At 50.5% G+C, this 13,888-nt stretch overlaps 2 protein-coding genes across 3 annotated transcripts; both read left to right on the top strand.

The window, feature by feature from the left end:
- The first annotated feature begins 245 nt into the window (after positions 1–245).
- Positions 246–7,042, top strand: PSME3 (proteasome activator subunit 3). Of its 2 annotated transcripts, XM_060136114.1 has the most exons (11): positions 247–464; positions 1,142–1,174; positions 1,298–1,360; positions 1,557–1,661; positions 3,059–3,107; positions 3,661–3,773; positions 3,987–4,055; positions 4,192–4,259; positions 4,359–4,413; positions 4,539–4,625; positions 5,208–7,042. In XM_060136114.1, the coding sequence occupies exons 1-11, from the start codon at positions 423–425 to the stop codon at positions 5,286–5,288; spliced, it is 765 nt and encodes a 254-aa protein (XP_059992097.1). In that variant the 5' UTR covers positions 247–422; the 3' UTR covers positions 5,289–7,042. The 2 variants fall into 2 exon arrangements, with proteins under 2 accessions (XP_059992098.1, XP_059992097.1); XM_060136115.1 differs by lacking the exon at positions 1,298–1,360 and having other exon boundaries at positions 246–464.
- Positions 7,043–7,905: 863 nt separating this feature from the next.
- On the top strand, positions 7,906–13,621 carry AOC2 (amine oxidase copper containing 2). Its single transcript, XM_060136046.1, has 5 exons — positions 7,906–8,052; positions 8,355–10,053; positions 12,044–12,329; positions 12,559–12,688; positions 13,021–13,621. The coding sequence occupies exons 2-5, from the start codon at positions 8,466–8,468 to the stop codon at positions 13,285–13,287; spliced, it is 2,271 nt and encodes a 756-aa protein (XP_059992029.1). The 5' UTR covers positions 7,906–8,052; positions 8,355–8,465; the 3' UTR covers positions 13,288–13,621.
- Positions 13,622–13,888: the final 267 nt, after the last annotated feature.

Raw genomic sequence — 13,888 nt, forward strand, 5'->3', positions numbered from 1 at the left:
TAATCCCCGAGTCTCTTTGAGCCTCAGATCTCACTAAACCACCCTTGGCCGCACTCCCTTTTATTTCACCCGTAGAGCGGAGAGGAGCCCGGAAATAAGAATGTCCAGAGCCGAACCTCAGCGCGGCTGCGCAGGGCTTGTGCGCATCCTCGCCGAAATCCCGGCGGTTGTCTGTGACGTAACTTCCGGCGTGAGCGGCGAAAGCCGGGAGGGCGAGCGAGAGAGGGAGCAGGCAGAAGGCACAGGCAGCAGGCGGGCGGGCGGGCGGACGGCACGAAGGGAGGGAGCGAGAGAGCAGTGAGTGAGCCAGCGAGGGCGGCCGCGTCCCGAAAGCAGCCGACATTCCCGCCTCCCTCTGACCCCCTCCCCGGAGCCCACAGCGCCTCCGGTCTCCAGCGGAGCGGACACGGCCCGGCCCGGCCATGGCCTCGTTGCTGAAGGTGGATCAGGAAGTGAAGCTCAAGGTAACGGCACCGGCCCGGGCCTCCTTACCCCTCGCTTCGATCCCCGAGCAGTCTGACCGGCTCCCCACTCCCCACGGCGTCTTTGTCTCCCTGGGGACACCAGCCCTGAGCTTCCGCTCGGCTCAGCCCAGCCCCCCCTCCCGGGACAGCATCGGGGGAGAGGATAATATGGGATGGCCTTCTGTACCCCGTCTAATAGTGGAGAGCCCGGGGAGACCTCTGCGGACACGTGGTGGACTTAAGTTCTTTAGGCCAGTGACAGCTGGAAGTCCCCCAGCCCAGCAGCGTCCCCGCCTCCGGACGCTGCTGCTGCCCCTGCCCTTGGCATCAGGCCTGCCTCGTATCCTGGGCCAGGTTTGGATGGTGGTTGACAACGTTTGTGAGCTCACACCTCCCCCACCTACCTGTCTTTTGTCTGCTCTTAAAGTCAGACAGCTTCAGAACAGGGAGGGAGGGAGGGAAGACAGGCGGGTGTTGCCCTCAAGCCCGGCTTCCTTCTGAGATGGAGAAATGGATCCTCAGAAAAAAAGTATTTGCAGTCTGGGGGCCTCTCAGCTTCTCATTACGATTACAGGGTGAGGGGAAGACAGTTGGATTTGGGTTTCCCCATCCTGCCCATACTTCTGTTGCCAGGTACTGACTTACTCATAGTGAATTGTTTTCTTTATTAATTTTAGGTTGATTCTTTCAGGGAACGGATCACAAGTGAGGTGAGTGAAATAAATAGAAAAATGAATGTTGGTTAATAGTCGGGAGTTCCCCAGAGGAGAGATACCTGTAGAGACAGACCTTCCCACAGTTACTAATTCGGTTGTATTTTCCCTCATCTTTAGGCAGAAGACTTGGTGGCAAATTTTTTCCCAAAGAAATTGTTAGAACTTGATAGTTTTTTGAAGGTGAGAGACGCTTTTCTTTTTCTCAGATTCCCCCATTTTTTTGCCCCGGTCTTTCTGTCAAATGGGACAAATCACGTGTTAATTCTGTTTTGTTTTGTACTGTAAAGCGCTCTCATTTCTTGCCCTTTAAATGAAATACTTCTTTGTTCATCTTGGAAAAAAACTAATGTTTTCGGGGTGGGCTTCTCTCTTTCAGGAACCAATCCTAAACATCCATGACCTAACTCAGATCCACTCAGACATGAATCTCCCAGTCCCTGACCCCATTCTTCTCACCAATAGCCATGATGGACTGGACGGTGTAAGTGTCGTATATTTATCTTTGTGTTCGGAAGCAGTAGGTTCTCTGTTCATTATTCCCTGCTCAGTGTGAACATATACAGAGGGGACAGTGGGATTTGGATCTGGGAATGAGGATTCTTACAGATGTTATGACTGAAGTACACCCCCTTTAGATCCTGATTTTCATTTGTAGCATGAAGTGAATATGTTAATGTTACTCTGTTAGAGTGAGTTTAAAAATAGGACAAATAGCTACAGGTTCCCTCAGGTGATCTGGTCTGTCCCCAGGACTCTAGGCAAGACTTTTCTTACCCGTTTCAGTGTCTTGAGTGTTGTTATGGAATGAACAGTTCTTCTTGCTATGTAACTGCAGTCCTAGTCTTTGTGTATCTTTAGTGCCTAGTTTTTATCAGCTATATATCCACATTTTATCATAACACTGATGACACTGTACTGTATTGTTCTTTGTCTGCATTACTGTCTCATTGATAGAACTTGCAATTCTGGAGAGCAGAAACTATCTTAATTATCTTTGTATCCCCAGCACCTAGCATTGTTTCTGGTACATAGCAGGTGCTAAATACATGTTTGTTGATTGAATATCGCATTTCATTGTGGAACCAGCAGATTTGTATTTATTCCCTTAATTATCCTAACTCTGCATTTAGTGCTTCATTTTTCCTGTTTTTTATAGTATCCCCCTGCCCAATTGCTTAATTTTTAAATTTTTTAAAATTTACTTATTTGGCCATGTCGCACAGCTTGTGGGATCTTAGTTCCCCAACCAGGGATGGAACCCAGGCCTCTGGCAGTGAAAGTGCCAAGCCCTAACCACTGGACCACCAGGGAATTACCCCTAATTCCTTAATTTGTTATATTTCTTGAAGGTTGGTCTTCCCAACTAGAGTTTAAGTTGCTTTGTGGCAAGAATCTTTTTAATTAATTAATTAATGGCTGCGTTGGGCCTTTGTTGCTGCACGCGGGCTTTCTATAGTTGTGCCGAGCGAGGGCTACTCTTCTTTGCGGTGCACGGGCTTCTCATTGTGGTGGCTTTTGTTGCAGAGCATGGGCTCTAGGCATGTGGGCTTCAGTAGTTGTGGCACGTGGGCTCAGTAGTTGTGACTCGTGGGCTCTAGAGTGCAGGAGTTGTGGCACACAGGCTTAGTTGCTCGCTGGCATGTGGGATCTTTCCAGACCATGGCTGGAACCCGTGTCCCCTGTATTTGCAGGCGGATTCTTAACCACTGCACCATCAGGGAGGCCCCAAGAATCTTCTCTTAAAGCCTTGTATGTGCTTAGTAAATTGTGTGTAAATTAATAATGGGGTCGAGGAAGGGATTAAACTTGCTCGAAGGGTAGCTTATGATGGGGATGTAGGTGTCAAGCAGACTAATTCCCATCTTTTTGTATCTTTAGCCCACTTACAAGAAGCGAAGATTGGATGAATGTGAAGAGGCCTTCCAGGGTAAGAGCTCCCTTCACTGTATCCCACCCCAGCCTTTCCTGGCCTGCAGCCCTGAGATGCAGGATGAATCTTGTGTTCTCCTGGCCAGGAAGCAGGATCTGAATTTATTTCCCAGACGTTAGCATTCCCAAGTCCTCCAAGCATTGTCATTATTTAGCACTGTAAACCTAATTTTCCAGTTAATAGGGAGGGTTTGTCTTATTGTGGACTGCCAAGGGAGAGAGGTTGGAAGTGGCTACACATCACAGATTTTTCACAGAAGTCACAGTTCCATATCATTTTTTCCTCTTCAGTAATAGTTGGTACATTAAGTCTATAGAGCATGTTTTAATTTTTTTATCCTTCAGAGTTTTGGGATACTTTAGACACCCATTTGCTAATCCATGCGTTCTCTTTTTGATTTCATTGGGGGTGTCAAGGTTTATAGATAGAGTTGTGACAGATAAAAGGCAGAGGTCATAGCATCTCATGGGTCTGGGAAAGAGAGAAAGGGGTGGAGTGCTATGTCCTGCCTTCCATCCAAATCATTTAACCTTCCTCATGTCCCTGCCAGGAACCAAGGTGTTCGTGATGCCCAATGGGATGCTAAAAAGCAACCAGCAGCTGGTGGACATTATTGAAAAAGTGAAGCCTGAGATCCGGCTGCTGATCGAGAAATGCAACACGGTGAGGCAGGGGCTGACCCCAAATAGCCTGGCTTGAACTATGCAAGATGATGGATATGGGGCTGGAGGCGTGGAGATGGTGTGGGAATTGGAAGTCTATTTTGGCTCCTGTGCTCCTGACATCTGGCCCCAGCAGCATGAATTGTATACTTCGTGGCTTCAGTAGAAAAGACCAAGGTCCTCATATGTATATTTTGGTCTCCTCACTCTCCAGGTCAAAATGTGGGTACAACTCCTGATTCCTAGGATAGAAGATGGGAACAACTTTGGGGTGTCCATTCAGGTAATGTGCTTGCATTAGAAACTGGAGAGGAAGGTTTGGGAGGTAATCTCATCTCCCCTGCTTTTCTGTTTTCCCTTTCTCTTTGGTCTGCCTTGGGGTGATATGGAAGTGACTTTTGACTCAGTTGTTTTTTCAGGAGGAGACAGTTGCAGAACTAAGAACTGTTGAGAGTGAAGCTGCATCTTATCTGGACCAGATATCTAGGTAGGGCTGCTTGGGCTTGGCCCGGGAATTGGGGGCTGATGAGGTGGTAAGCACTGTCCAGGGTCTCCTGCAGCTTCCTCCTCTTCTCTCTCCTTCCAGATATTATATTACAAGAGCCAAATTGGTTTCTAAAATAGCTAAATATCCCCATGTGGTAAGTAAGGGTTTTGTGGGCCGAGGGTGGAAGTGGTAGGACCGGGAGGAGTGGCTGTTCCTGGGAGGAGCCATGTGGGGACAGTCAGGCTTTGGGAACTAGCCTTTTCTCCGCCCCGCTCTCAGGAGGACTATCGCCGCACCGTGACAGAGATTGATGAGAAAGAATATATCAGCCTTCGGCTCATCATATCAGAGCTAAGGAATCAATATGTAAGTAACCTTGGTCCCTGCCCACAGTTGCTCTGGCTTCTCTTAGTTCTGGTGACCATTTTCTTGCCACTCTCTGGAGGTTGAGATGGAGGGCGGGGGTGGAGGTAAAATGAGTGGAACAAATTCTGCCTATTAGCCAAGTGTTGAGAGCTATGAGGTCATTGAAGGTATCTAGCTGGGCATCTCCCTTCTTTCTACCTGGATGGGAAAGGGCACAACATAGAATAGGGGTGAAGATGTGGGTGTTAGAGTCAGGCTTAGGTTTAGAACCAATCCTACCTGTAATGTGTGGCCTTGGGCAAGTTTAACCTCAAACTTCAGTTAACACATTAAAGGACCCAGTGCAATTCTTGGTATGTTATGTGCTCAGTAAATGTAATTTATTAGACTCTTGGGCCCTGGATATACCCAGGTGTGCGTGGGGTATAAGAGAGGTAGTAGGGCAGCCATGCTGAATTCAGATTCAGGTGAGTGAGATCCAGGTTATGTGAGTGAGTGCTTGGGAGTTTGTGGCGGTGTCTTATTTTCCTAGTGAGGTAGGGGTACAACAGACATGTGAGTCCATGATCCCTCTTCTCCCAGGTCACTCTACATGACATGATCCTGAAAAATATCGAGAAGATCAAACGGCCCCGGAGCAGCAATGCAGAGACACTGTACTGAGGCCAGGGCCAGGGCCAGGGGACTCTGTGAGTCTGGCTCAAGACCGACATTGCCTTGGTTTGTTACATGACTATCGTGATGGGGAAACTGGCTGGAAGTAGTAATCACCCCTCTCTCTGTTTTTAGTTAGAGCCTAATGAAACTCTCATGTAGTTCTGTGACGTGTTTACCTCTTTTTTCAGGCCTCAGGAACTCTTCTATTTCCTTCCCTAGTACCCCACGCCCCCCTGTCCTAATTTCTGGAGACCTCCAGGTTTATGTATGCAGGATATTGGCACAAGAATACTTGTGTTTTTTCTCCCTGGCTTTCTCCTGTGTCTTGGGCTTTGTATATTCTTCCTCTTGATGATCAGTTGGTTAGAAACTGAGGGAACTGGAAGGAGAGTGCTAGGTGTTTTGTAGGAACTGGGGCGGAGTGTGGGGGACCAGCTCCTTTCTTCCTGATGGGAGGTTAGTGTCCCTTGACAGTGGGACGTTGCATCCTCCCTGCCACAGTTGCCCTGGTGATGACTTCGGGTTTCCCATCTATATACATTGCACCTTGAACCTGATCATGACAAGAAACACCTTAGACCTTCTGCCAAGTCCCTAGCTGCTTCAGATGTTTTTATAACTAGGATTTTCACATACACATATGTGTGTCATATACACACACATACACACATGCAGCACACACATGCCTTCCTACTCTGTTACTTGATGCCCCCCTCCCCCCAGCCCTGCCCACCCCCCCAAACCCTGTCTCTGTCTCACACACACACACACACACACACACACACACACACACACACACACACACACACACACACACACACACACACACACACACACACACACACACACACACACACACGTTCAGAAGGTGTTAGGTGTCTTAGTTCTCATCCACCAGGGCCCATTGTCTCCTGGTATTGTAGCCTCTTGGTGCCCGAGGCTGGTGAGTTGGAGGACAACTGAAAGATGAGAAGCAGGGGTAGTGGGTTCCCCTTCCTCTGTGATTCGGGTCCTTTGGGGCATTTTTGCAAAGGCTGGTCCTCTGAATCCCGGTTTCCTCTTCCCAGGCCAGTTGTAAATTGGGGTGGGGGTGTCTGCAGCTGTGAGGCCAGATGCTGCTGCTCCTACTGGGTTTTCCCTTTGGGAAAAATGTTTTCTTATTTATAGTATTGTGCTTCCAGGGAAAGTGGTCACTTGTGTGTATATGTGTGTGCATGCACACACATGCATGTACACATTGTGTGTATGTGGAAATCTGCTGGGCAAGTCAAAACCATAGAAGAGTTGCCTCTTATCTCTCAAATCTTCCAGAGATGTCACTTGTCACAGCTTTTGTGTTAGCCCTCATCAACCCCCACTTTTATTCTACCACTACTGGAGAGTCTGCTGGTGATTCTCTGTGTCTGTTGCTGACTTTTATTCTACCCCCGTCTCTGTCTTGCAGCCCCGAATCATATTTCCATCTGGATGCATCATTTTTCCTCCCAGTGTGCTCTAGAGAAGGAGTTAGGATGCTGTCTTCCCATGAATAGTACTCAGTAACAAACCAATTGCATTTTAGTTGGGCAATGCCCCTACCCACCCTCAGACCCCTTCCAGCTAAAATGTTCCGTCCTCCCACCATGTGTTTCTCAGTTTCCCTTTTTGTTTGTTGGATTGTTCCCATGTCCCTCCTCCTCACCTTACCACCCTTGGATCGTAATGTAAAATTCTTTTACCATGTCAAGAAATTATTAAAAATACAGGTACTTTGACCTCTTTCTAAAGCTGCAGACCCTGATGCGATGCTCTGGTGTCCAGGAACATACCCACACTTACGTGTGTGCACATTGGGATACCCACCTCCTCATATACCTCCAGCCACCCTATTGGGTGTCTTTATACCAACTGAGCTGCCTCTTTTCTCTGGAATAATGGAAAGGCTGAGGCTTCTGCCTACCAAGAGGCAAGGGTGGGTCCTTCATTTGTCTTCAGTCTGAATTAAATGAAAGTTAGCTCTTTCCAAAGCTAAGCTGCCTTCTACCCTCGCAAGATCCCAGCTCCTTCCTTCCTTCCCTCCCCAGTGATACCCATGAACTGCCAGTAGAGGCCGCTCTAGTTCCGTGTGTGGGGAATCACCTGGTTCAAGGCACACCCGACCCCGTCATTTTCTTTGCTCTATACTAAAAGTTCCTTCTGAATAATGTCTTAAGTTTCTTGCGGAGATGCCAGGGACCCCTGGTTTTTGGTTTTCAAATGAATTGGAGGGCTATCTAGGACCTTAGCTCCCTCTGAAATAAAGTTTCCTTAACTTCCACCTTGCAGAGGAGCATTTTGGTATCCAATGATCTGGTATCTGTTGTCTCTGCAGAAAGGGATTTAAGGTCTTGAACAATGGAGGAACATCTGCCCTATTCTGTTTCAGAGATCCTTACCAGTAGCTGACAATTTTTGAATGCCTGCCCATGCCAGGCTGTTAAGCACTTTACGCGCCTGATCTCATTTACTCTCCGTGAATCTCTGGGGTAGTTTTATCCCTTCTTTATAGGTGAGGACACTGAGACTTACAATAAGTAACTCCCCTCAGGTCACACAGCTTAGGGACCTGCGATTGGTGTACAAATCTGACTGCTGCGCCCAGGCCTTCACCACTCCTTTCTCACCGACTAGATGGAAGAGGCCTGAGACTACAGATCAAGGGCTTGGTCTTAGGCATGTGGCAGAACACAGTGCTTACTGCTGAGCTGGGCAGTGGATCCTGGAAATACTGGAGGGGAATGCCTGCCAGGAGGTAGGAAAGTGGACAGTTAGAGTGGCTGCATGTAGTACATGGGACTTGATTGGGCATCTGAGATTTGCATACTTCTCAGACCCATTCTGGGTGGAAGGTAGAGTCTAGTGTATATACAAATGCCCTCTAATCTGGTCTAAATGATGGAGATCGGTAGTGGGTACTGACCGTGCTGCTGGGAGGAGTTCAGGGATGGGGAGAGGCTATGCACGTGGAAGTAGTACCTTGAGCCAAACCACAGAACAGAAAATTGGAGCAGAATTATATAAATCAAGGTCAGAAATTTCCCGTCCAACCCACAGGGTGGAGTTTTCACTATTCCTATCCATCCTACTGAATATAAACCCTGATTTGATGTCAGTAAGCAGAAGGAGCAGCTGGCGGGACTCTCATTTCAGCTCTCGTCAGTCACCATGAATCTCAAGGTAGTCCTCGTGTTCCTGGCACTGTCCCTCATTACTGTCTTTGCCCTGGCCTATGTCTTGCTGACCAGCCAACGTAGCTCCAGCCAGCCTCCCCGCTGCCCCTCTGTATCCTACAGTGCCCAGCCCTGGACACACCCTGGCCAGAGCCAGCTGTTTGCAGACCTGAGCCGAGAAGAGCTGACGGCTGTGATGAGCTTTCTGACCCAGAAGCTAGGGCCAGGCCTGGTGGATGCAGCTCAGGCCCAACCCTCAGACAACTGCGTCTTCTCGGTGGAGCTGGAGCTGCCCCCCAAGGCTGCAGCCCTGGCCCACCTGGACAGGGGGAGCCCCCCGCCTGCCCGGGAGGCACTGGCCATCGTCTTCTTTGGCGGACAACCCCAGCCCAATGTGACTGAGCTGCTGGTGGGGCCGCTGCCGCACCCCTCCTACCTGCGGGACGTGACTGTGGAGCGTCACGGGGGCCCCCTGCCCTATCACCGACGCCCCGTGCTGGGAACTGAGTCTGCCCAGATGTGGAAGCATTTGAAAGAGGTGGAGCTCCCCAAGGCACCAGTCTTCCTGGCTTCTGTCTTCAACTACAATGGTTCCACTTTGGCAGCTCTGCACGCCACCCCTCGTGGCTTGCGCTCAGGGGACCGTGCTACCTGGATAGCCCTCTACCATAACATCTCAGGTGTTGGGATTTTCCTTCACCCTGTGGGGCTCGAGCTACTGCTGGACCACAGGGCCTTGGACCCTGCCCGCTGGGCTGTCCAGCAGGTCTTCTACCTTGGGCACTACTATGCAGACTTGGGTCAGCTGGAATGGGAGTTTAAGGCTGGCCGGCTGGAAGTGGTTAGAGTTCCTCTACCCCTGCCAGATGGGGCCTCATCGCTGCGATCGCGGGTCTCCCCAGGTCCTCTTCCCCCTCTTCAGTTCTCACCTCAGGGCTCCCGGTACAGTGTGCAAGGGAACCTAGTGGCGTCCTCCCTTTGGACGTTTACCTTTGGCCATGGGGTGTTCAGCGGCATGAGGATTTTTGATGTTCGGTTCAAGGGTGAGCGAGTGGCCTATGAAGTCAGTGTCCAGGAGTGTGTTTCTATCTATGGTGCCGATTCACCCAAGACAATGATGACCCGATACCTGGATAGCAGCTATGGACTTGGCCATCACAGCCGGGGCTTGGTGCGGGGAGTGGACTGCCCCTATCAGTCTACCATGGTGGACATCCACGTATTAGTGGGCAAAGGGGCAGTCCAGCTGCTCCCGGGGGCTGTGTGTGTGTTTGAGGAGGCCCAGGGACTACCCCTCCGCAGGCACCACGGTCACCTTCAGAGTCATTTCTATGGTGGTTTGGCTGGCTCGGCCCTTGTAGTCAGGTCTGTGTCCTCTGTAGGCAACTATGACTACATTTGGGACTTTGTATTGCACCCAAATGGGGCGCTTGAAGGGCGGGTCCATGCCACGGGCTACATCAACACAGCTTTCCTGAGCGGGGGCGAGGAGAGCCTCCTCTTTGGGAACCGCGTTGGGGAGAGAGTGCTGGGGGCGGTGCACACGCATGCCTTCCACTTCAAGCTGGACCTGGATGTGGCAGGTGAGTGCCCACGGGATGAGGATTGAGCGTTGGGGTGGGCCAGAGGGAAGGGAGACCCGCACATCAAGCCGGAAGAGGCAAGAGGGTGGCGTTCCAGCACCACAGTTTATTGTGGCAACAGCAGGGACTGATCTGACTGTATTCAACTGCAGTCAGCCTAAATACTGGGCTTATTGGGTATTTGGCAAAAGGTGGAGAGTGTTCCCCCGCCCAGCCCCTCTGACCCGCTGCAATTGTGAAACCAGATGTAATGGCTGCGCTGTACTAGCTGGCTGCCTTAGCCTGTCTGTGGGTGGTGAACTTGCCCTTGCCCTGCCTGTCTGTGGCTGGACACGGCTGGAGCTGGGGCTCTGAGTTCTTCCTCATTCTGAGAGTCAGTGGAGGTGGGGGAAGCTGGGGCCTGAACAGAGATAGGGAGGAGTCTGTGTAAAGAGCTTCCTCAGAGTGGAGGTGGTCCTGGGGCCTGAGAAAAGGAGGTGCTAGCTGGGGGCTGCTCCGCAGGATTTCAGGCAACTGAGATTACAAGACAGGGGCCCCATCTGCCTCCTGGGGAGGACCATCCCATTCCTGCCAGCACATGTCATCGCAGTGGGCTCTCTGGTGACATGGCAGGCATGCGATAGGCTTGCTGCAAGTGTAGAAAGGGATTTCTCAAGTAGGGCTCTAAGCACAAAGGGGACCTAAAGCTCCTGACAGATTTTTGTCCAGAACAAAATAATTAACTTATCAAGTTAGACTATTAGGCCCAGAAAGAAAATTAGGAATCCATCAGACCCTCTCCATTTTTCAGTTACGGGAACTAAGGAGGGTGGGGGGAGATGGGTCGGGAAGTGGCTGTCCAAGTATAATGCGCTGTAACTCAGCATATTTCTTGTGAAACATTTCCATATTCTCTTGAGTATAAAGATGGCGTGTGTGTGCATCTGTGTGTGTGCGCTGTGCGGGTGGAGGGGAGAGAGCTAAGAAAACAGCATGATTGAAATGCTATTTTAAATCATGCATTTTAAGTAGGTTATTCTTGGACATATTTGGAATCTGACTATTTTCTGACTTGAAGTTTTCTTTCCAGCATTTTGGCATTGAAGAGCCTTGTCTTAGGACATAAAATCAAATCACATTTATTGGGCCAGCGTGCAGCACAGGCTGGTGCTGTGGGCCAGAGAGTCTGTGTCAGGCCCCTGCACACAGGACAGCTGGCAGGGGCCCTGGCTTCAGGGGAGTTCCCTGTGTGCCCCCATATGAGTCCTGCCAAAAGGAACTAGCAGTCCGAAGCTGCGGAAGAGTGTAAGTGCCCCAGGGGTCTCCCAGACAGTTTAGAGATATAAATCTACTTCCTTGTAGAAAAGACAAAGTGACACCTGCCATACTGAGAAAAAAAATCAAAGTCTCAGAGCCAGGAGGAGTATGCAGGGCACCACGGAAGGGGACTGGGTTTTTCCATCCGGCTTCTCCAAGACAAATATCCCTTTCATAGTTAGAAGAATGTTAGTAGCCACCTGTGCGTGCTTTCACATTTATAGAGCTCAGCCACAGGACAGCTTTTCTTATGCCCATTGTAGCGATTCACCGAGTGAGAATCAGAGAAGCGAACAATTGGTCCAAAGTGTATTGGGTAGACCAGCGCCAATAGAATTTTCTGCAGTGATGGAATGTTACATGTCTGCCTTGTCCAATATGTTAGCCGCTAGCCACATGTAGCTGTTGAGCACTTGGAATGTAGATAGTGTGGCTGAGGAACTGAATTTTTAAATTGAAAGAGCCACTTGTGGCCGGTGGTAACTGTGTTGGACAGGGCAAGTTCAAAGAAGGCGGGCTAGCTCTCAAGTCCAGACCTGGCTCCTAGCGCAGAGCTGATGAGCTCTGCTGTGGTGAGCAGAGCTCTGATGAGCTCTGCTCTCCTTTGTCAGGCCAGTGCAGGGGGCATCACGGAGAAAACAAGGGACCTGTCTCACCTGCTGTGGCACTCCTCTCCCTCCCCTCACCCTGGCAGGGCTGAAAAACTGGGTGGTAGCTGAAGACGTGGTGTTTAAACCTGTGGCAGCCCCTTGGAGTCCGGAGCACCAACTGCAGCGCCCACAGCTGACTCGGCAGGTCCTGGGAAGGGAGGACCTGACAGCTTTTTTCTTGGGGGACCCCCTTCCCCGCTACCTTTACTTGGCTAGCAACCAGACTAATTCCTGGGGTCACCAGCGCGGGTACCGAATCCAGATCCACAGCCCTCTTGGCATACACATGCCCCTGGACAGCGACATGGAGAGGGCCCTCAGCTGGGGGAGGTGAGGAGGGCCCTGGGCACTGGGTGGTAGGGAAGGACTGGTCCCCTTCCCATCCCAGCTCCTGAAGACCCCAACTCACTAACCTCGATCATTCACCCCTGGACCTCTTCTCAGATCCAAGTAGATATGGGACGGGAATGGTCTCACACAGAATCTGATCCAAAGGATTTCTGGGCTGAAAGGCCCTTGACGTTTTCTGACACCACCTTCCTACAACATTCCTGGTCAGATACCAGCTTGTGGTGACCCGGAGGAAGGAGGAGGAGTCACAGAGCAGCAGCATCTATTACCAGAATGACATCTGGACACCCACTACAGCCTTTGCTGACTTCATCAACAATGAGACCCTGTTAGGAGAGGTTGGTAGCCCTAGGGGCAGAGGAAAGGAGCTCCCCTAAGCCTGGTGTCTTGGCTGCCCGGCCCCTGGCTGTAGGATGGAGGGAATGGTAGATTTCCAGTTCTTAGATTAGGGGCCAGCCAGGGAGTTCCCTGATGACCAACATGGGTCATGGGGGTGAGATTGGCCCTGGGACCACCCTACAGCTTCTCACATGGATTACCACGCCTGTTATTTGGGCCTGCGGCTGGGCAGAGGTGGAAGCAGGGCTGAGACTGGAGATTGGGGATTGTGGCTGAGGGGGGGTTCTCTGGGTCTCGCCTCCAGAGTCTCCAGTTCTTCCTCTTCCTGCAGGACCTGGTGGCTTGGGTTACAGCCAGCTTCCTGCACATCCCTCACGCTGAGGATGTCCCCAACACAGTGACTCTGGGGAACAGAGTTGGCTTCTTGCTCCGACCCTATAACTTCTTTGATGAGGACCCCTCCATCTTCTCCCCTGGCAGCGTCTACTTTGAGAAGGGCCAGGATGCTGGGCTCTGCAGTGTCAATCATGTGGCCTGCATCCCCCACCTGGCGGCCTGTGTCCCGGACCTGCCGCCTTTCTCTTACCAAGACTTGTAGCCCTGAGTGTGTGGTGGGACATGGGCAGGGCGGAGAGGGGATGCCAAGACATGTACGTTCCTCTCTGTTCCCACTTCCTGCTCCCCTGACACTCGACCCTTGGGAAACCGCCTCCTACCACGTAAACCCCCATATATCCTTTGGTTAACTCTTATTTCCAGTTCATTTTTTAAAAATGATGAATTTATACAAATGATGTTGATATTAAAAAAGCTAAAACACCACAAGTCCTACCACTCAGAAACAGCATTCACATTTGGTGAACGTTATACCAGACATTTCTTTAATGCATGTGCATTGAAGTGGAAGAATAGATAGAATTTTGTAAGAACTGATGGTGTGTGTAATTTATAATAAAAAGTATTACAAGACTTTTACTTGGATTTCTTCTCTTTGACTTTTGAAGTATCTAGAATCCCCCAGAGAATATTAAGGACTCTGGCCAAGGAAATTAGCCATGGAGGAGAGGGGGCAAGGGGGACAGACCTGGCCAAGAAATGCTGCTTGGGAAGCTGAAGAGCTGGGGCTGGGGTTTCCTTGGAAGGAGGACAATAGTTCCAAGTTGCAGGAAAGGGAACATCTGGCCCTGAGAAATGGGCGC

This window comes from Lagenorhynchus albirostris, chromosome 20 (assembly GCF_949774975.1).
Source record: "Lagenorhynchus albirostris chromosome 20, mLagAlb1.1, whole genome shotgun sequence".
Lineage (NCBI taxonomy): Eukaryota > Metazoa > Chordata > Mammalia > Artiodactyla > Delphinidae > Lagenorhynchus > Lagenorhynchus albirostris.

Bases quoted from the DNA above. Each gene is read 5' to 3' on its own strand.
- PSME3 (XM_060136114.1), top strand. From the start codon at position 423: ATGGCCTCGTTGCTGAAGGTGGATCAGGAAGTGAAGCTCAAG. The intron at 465-1,141 runs GTAACGGCACCG...TATTAATTTTAG, and splicing joins ATCAGGAAGTGAAGCTCAAG to GTTGATTCTTTCAGGGAACG. The intron at 1,662-3,058 runs GTAAGTGTCGTA...TTGTATCTTTAG, and splicing joins GCCATGATGGACTGGACGGT to CCCACTTACAAGAAGCGAAG.
- AOC2 (XM_060136046.1), top strand. From the start codon at position 8,466: ATGAATCTCAAGGTAGTCCTCGTGTTCCTGGCACTGTCCCTCATTACT. The intron at 10,054-12,043 runs GTGAGTGCCCAC...TCACCCTGGCAG, and splicing joins GCTGGACCTGGATGTGGCAG to GGCTGAAAAACTGGGTGGTA. The intron at 12,330-12,558 runs GTGAGGAGGGCC...ATTCCTGGTCAG, and splicing joins AGGGCCCTCAGCTGGGGGAG to ATACCAGCTTGTGGTGACCC.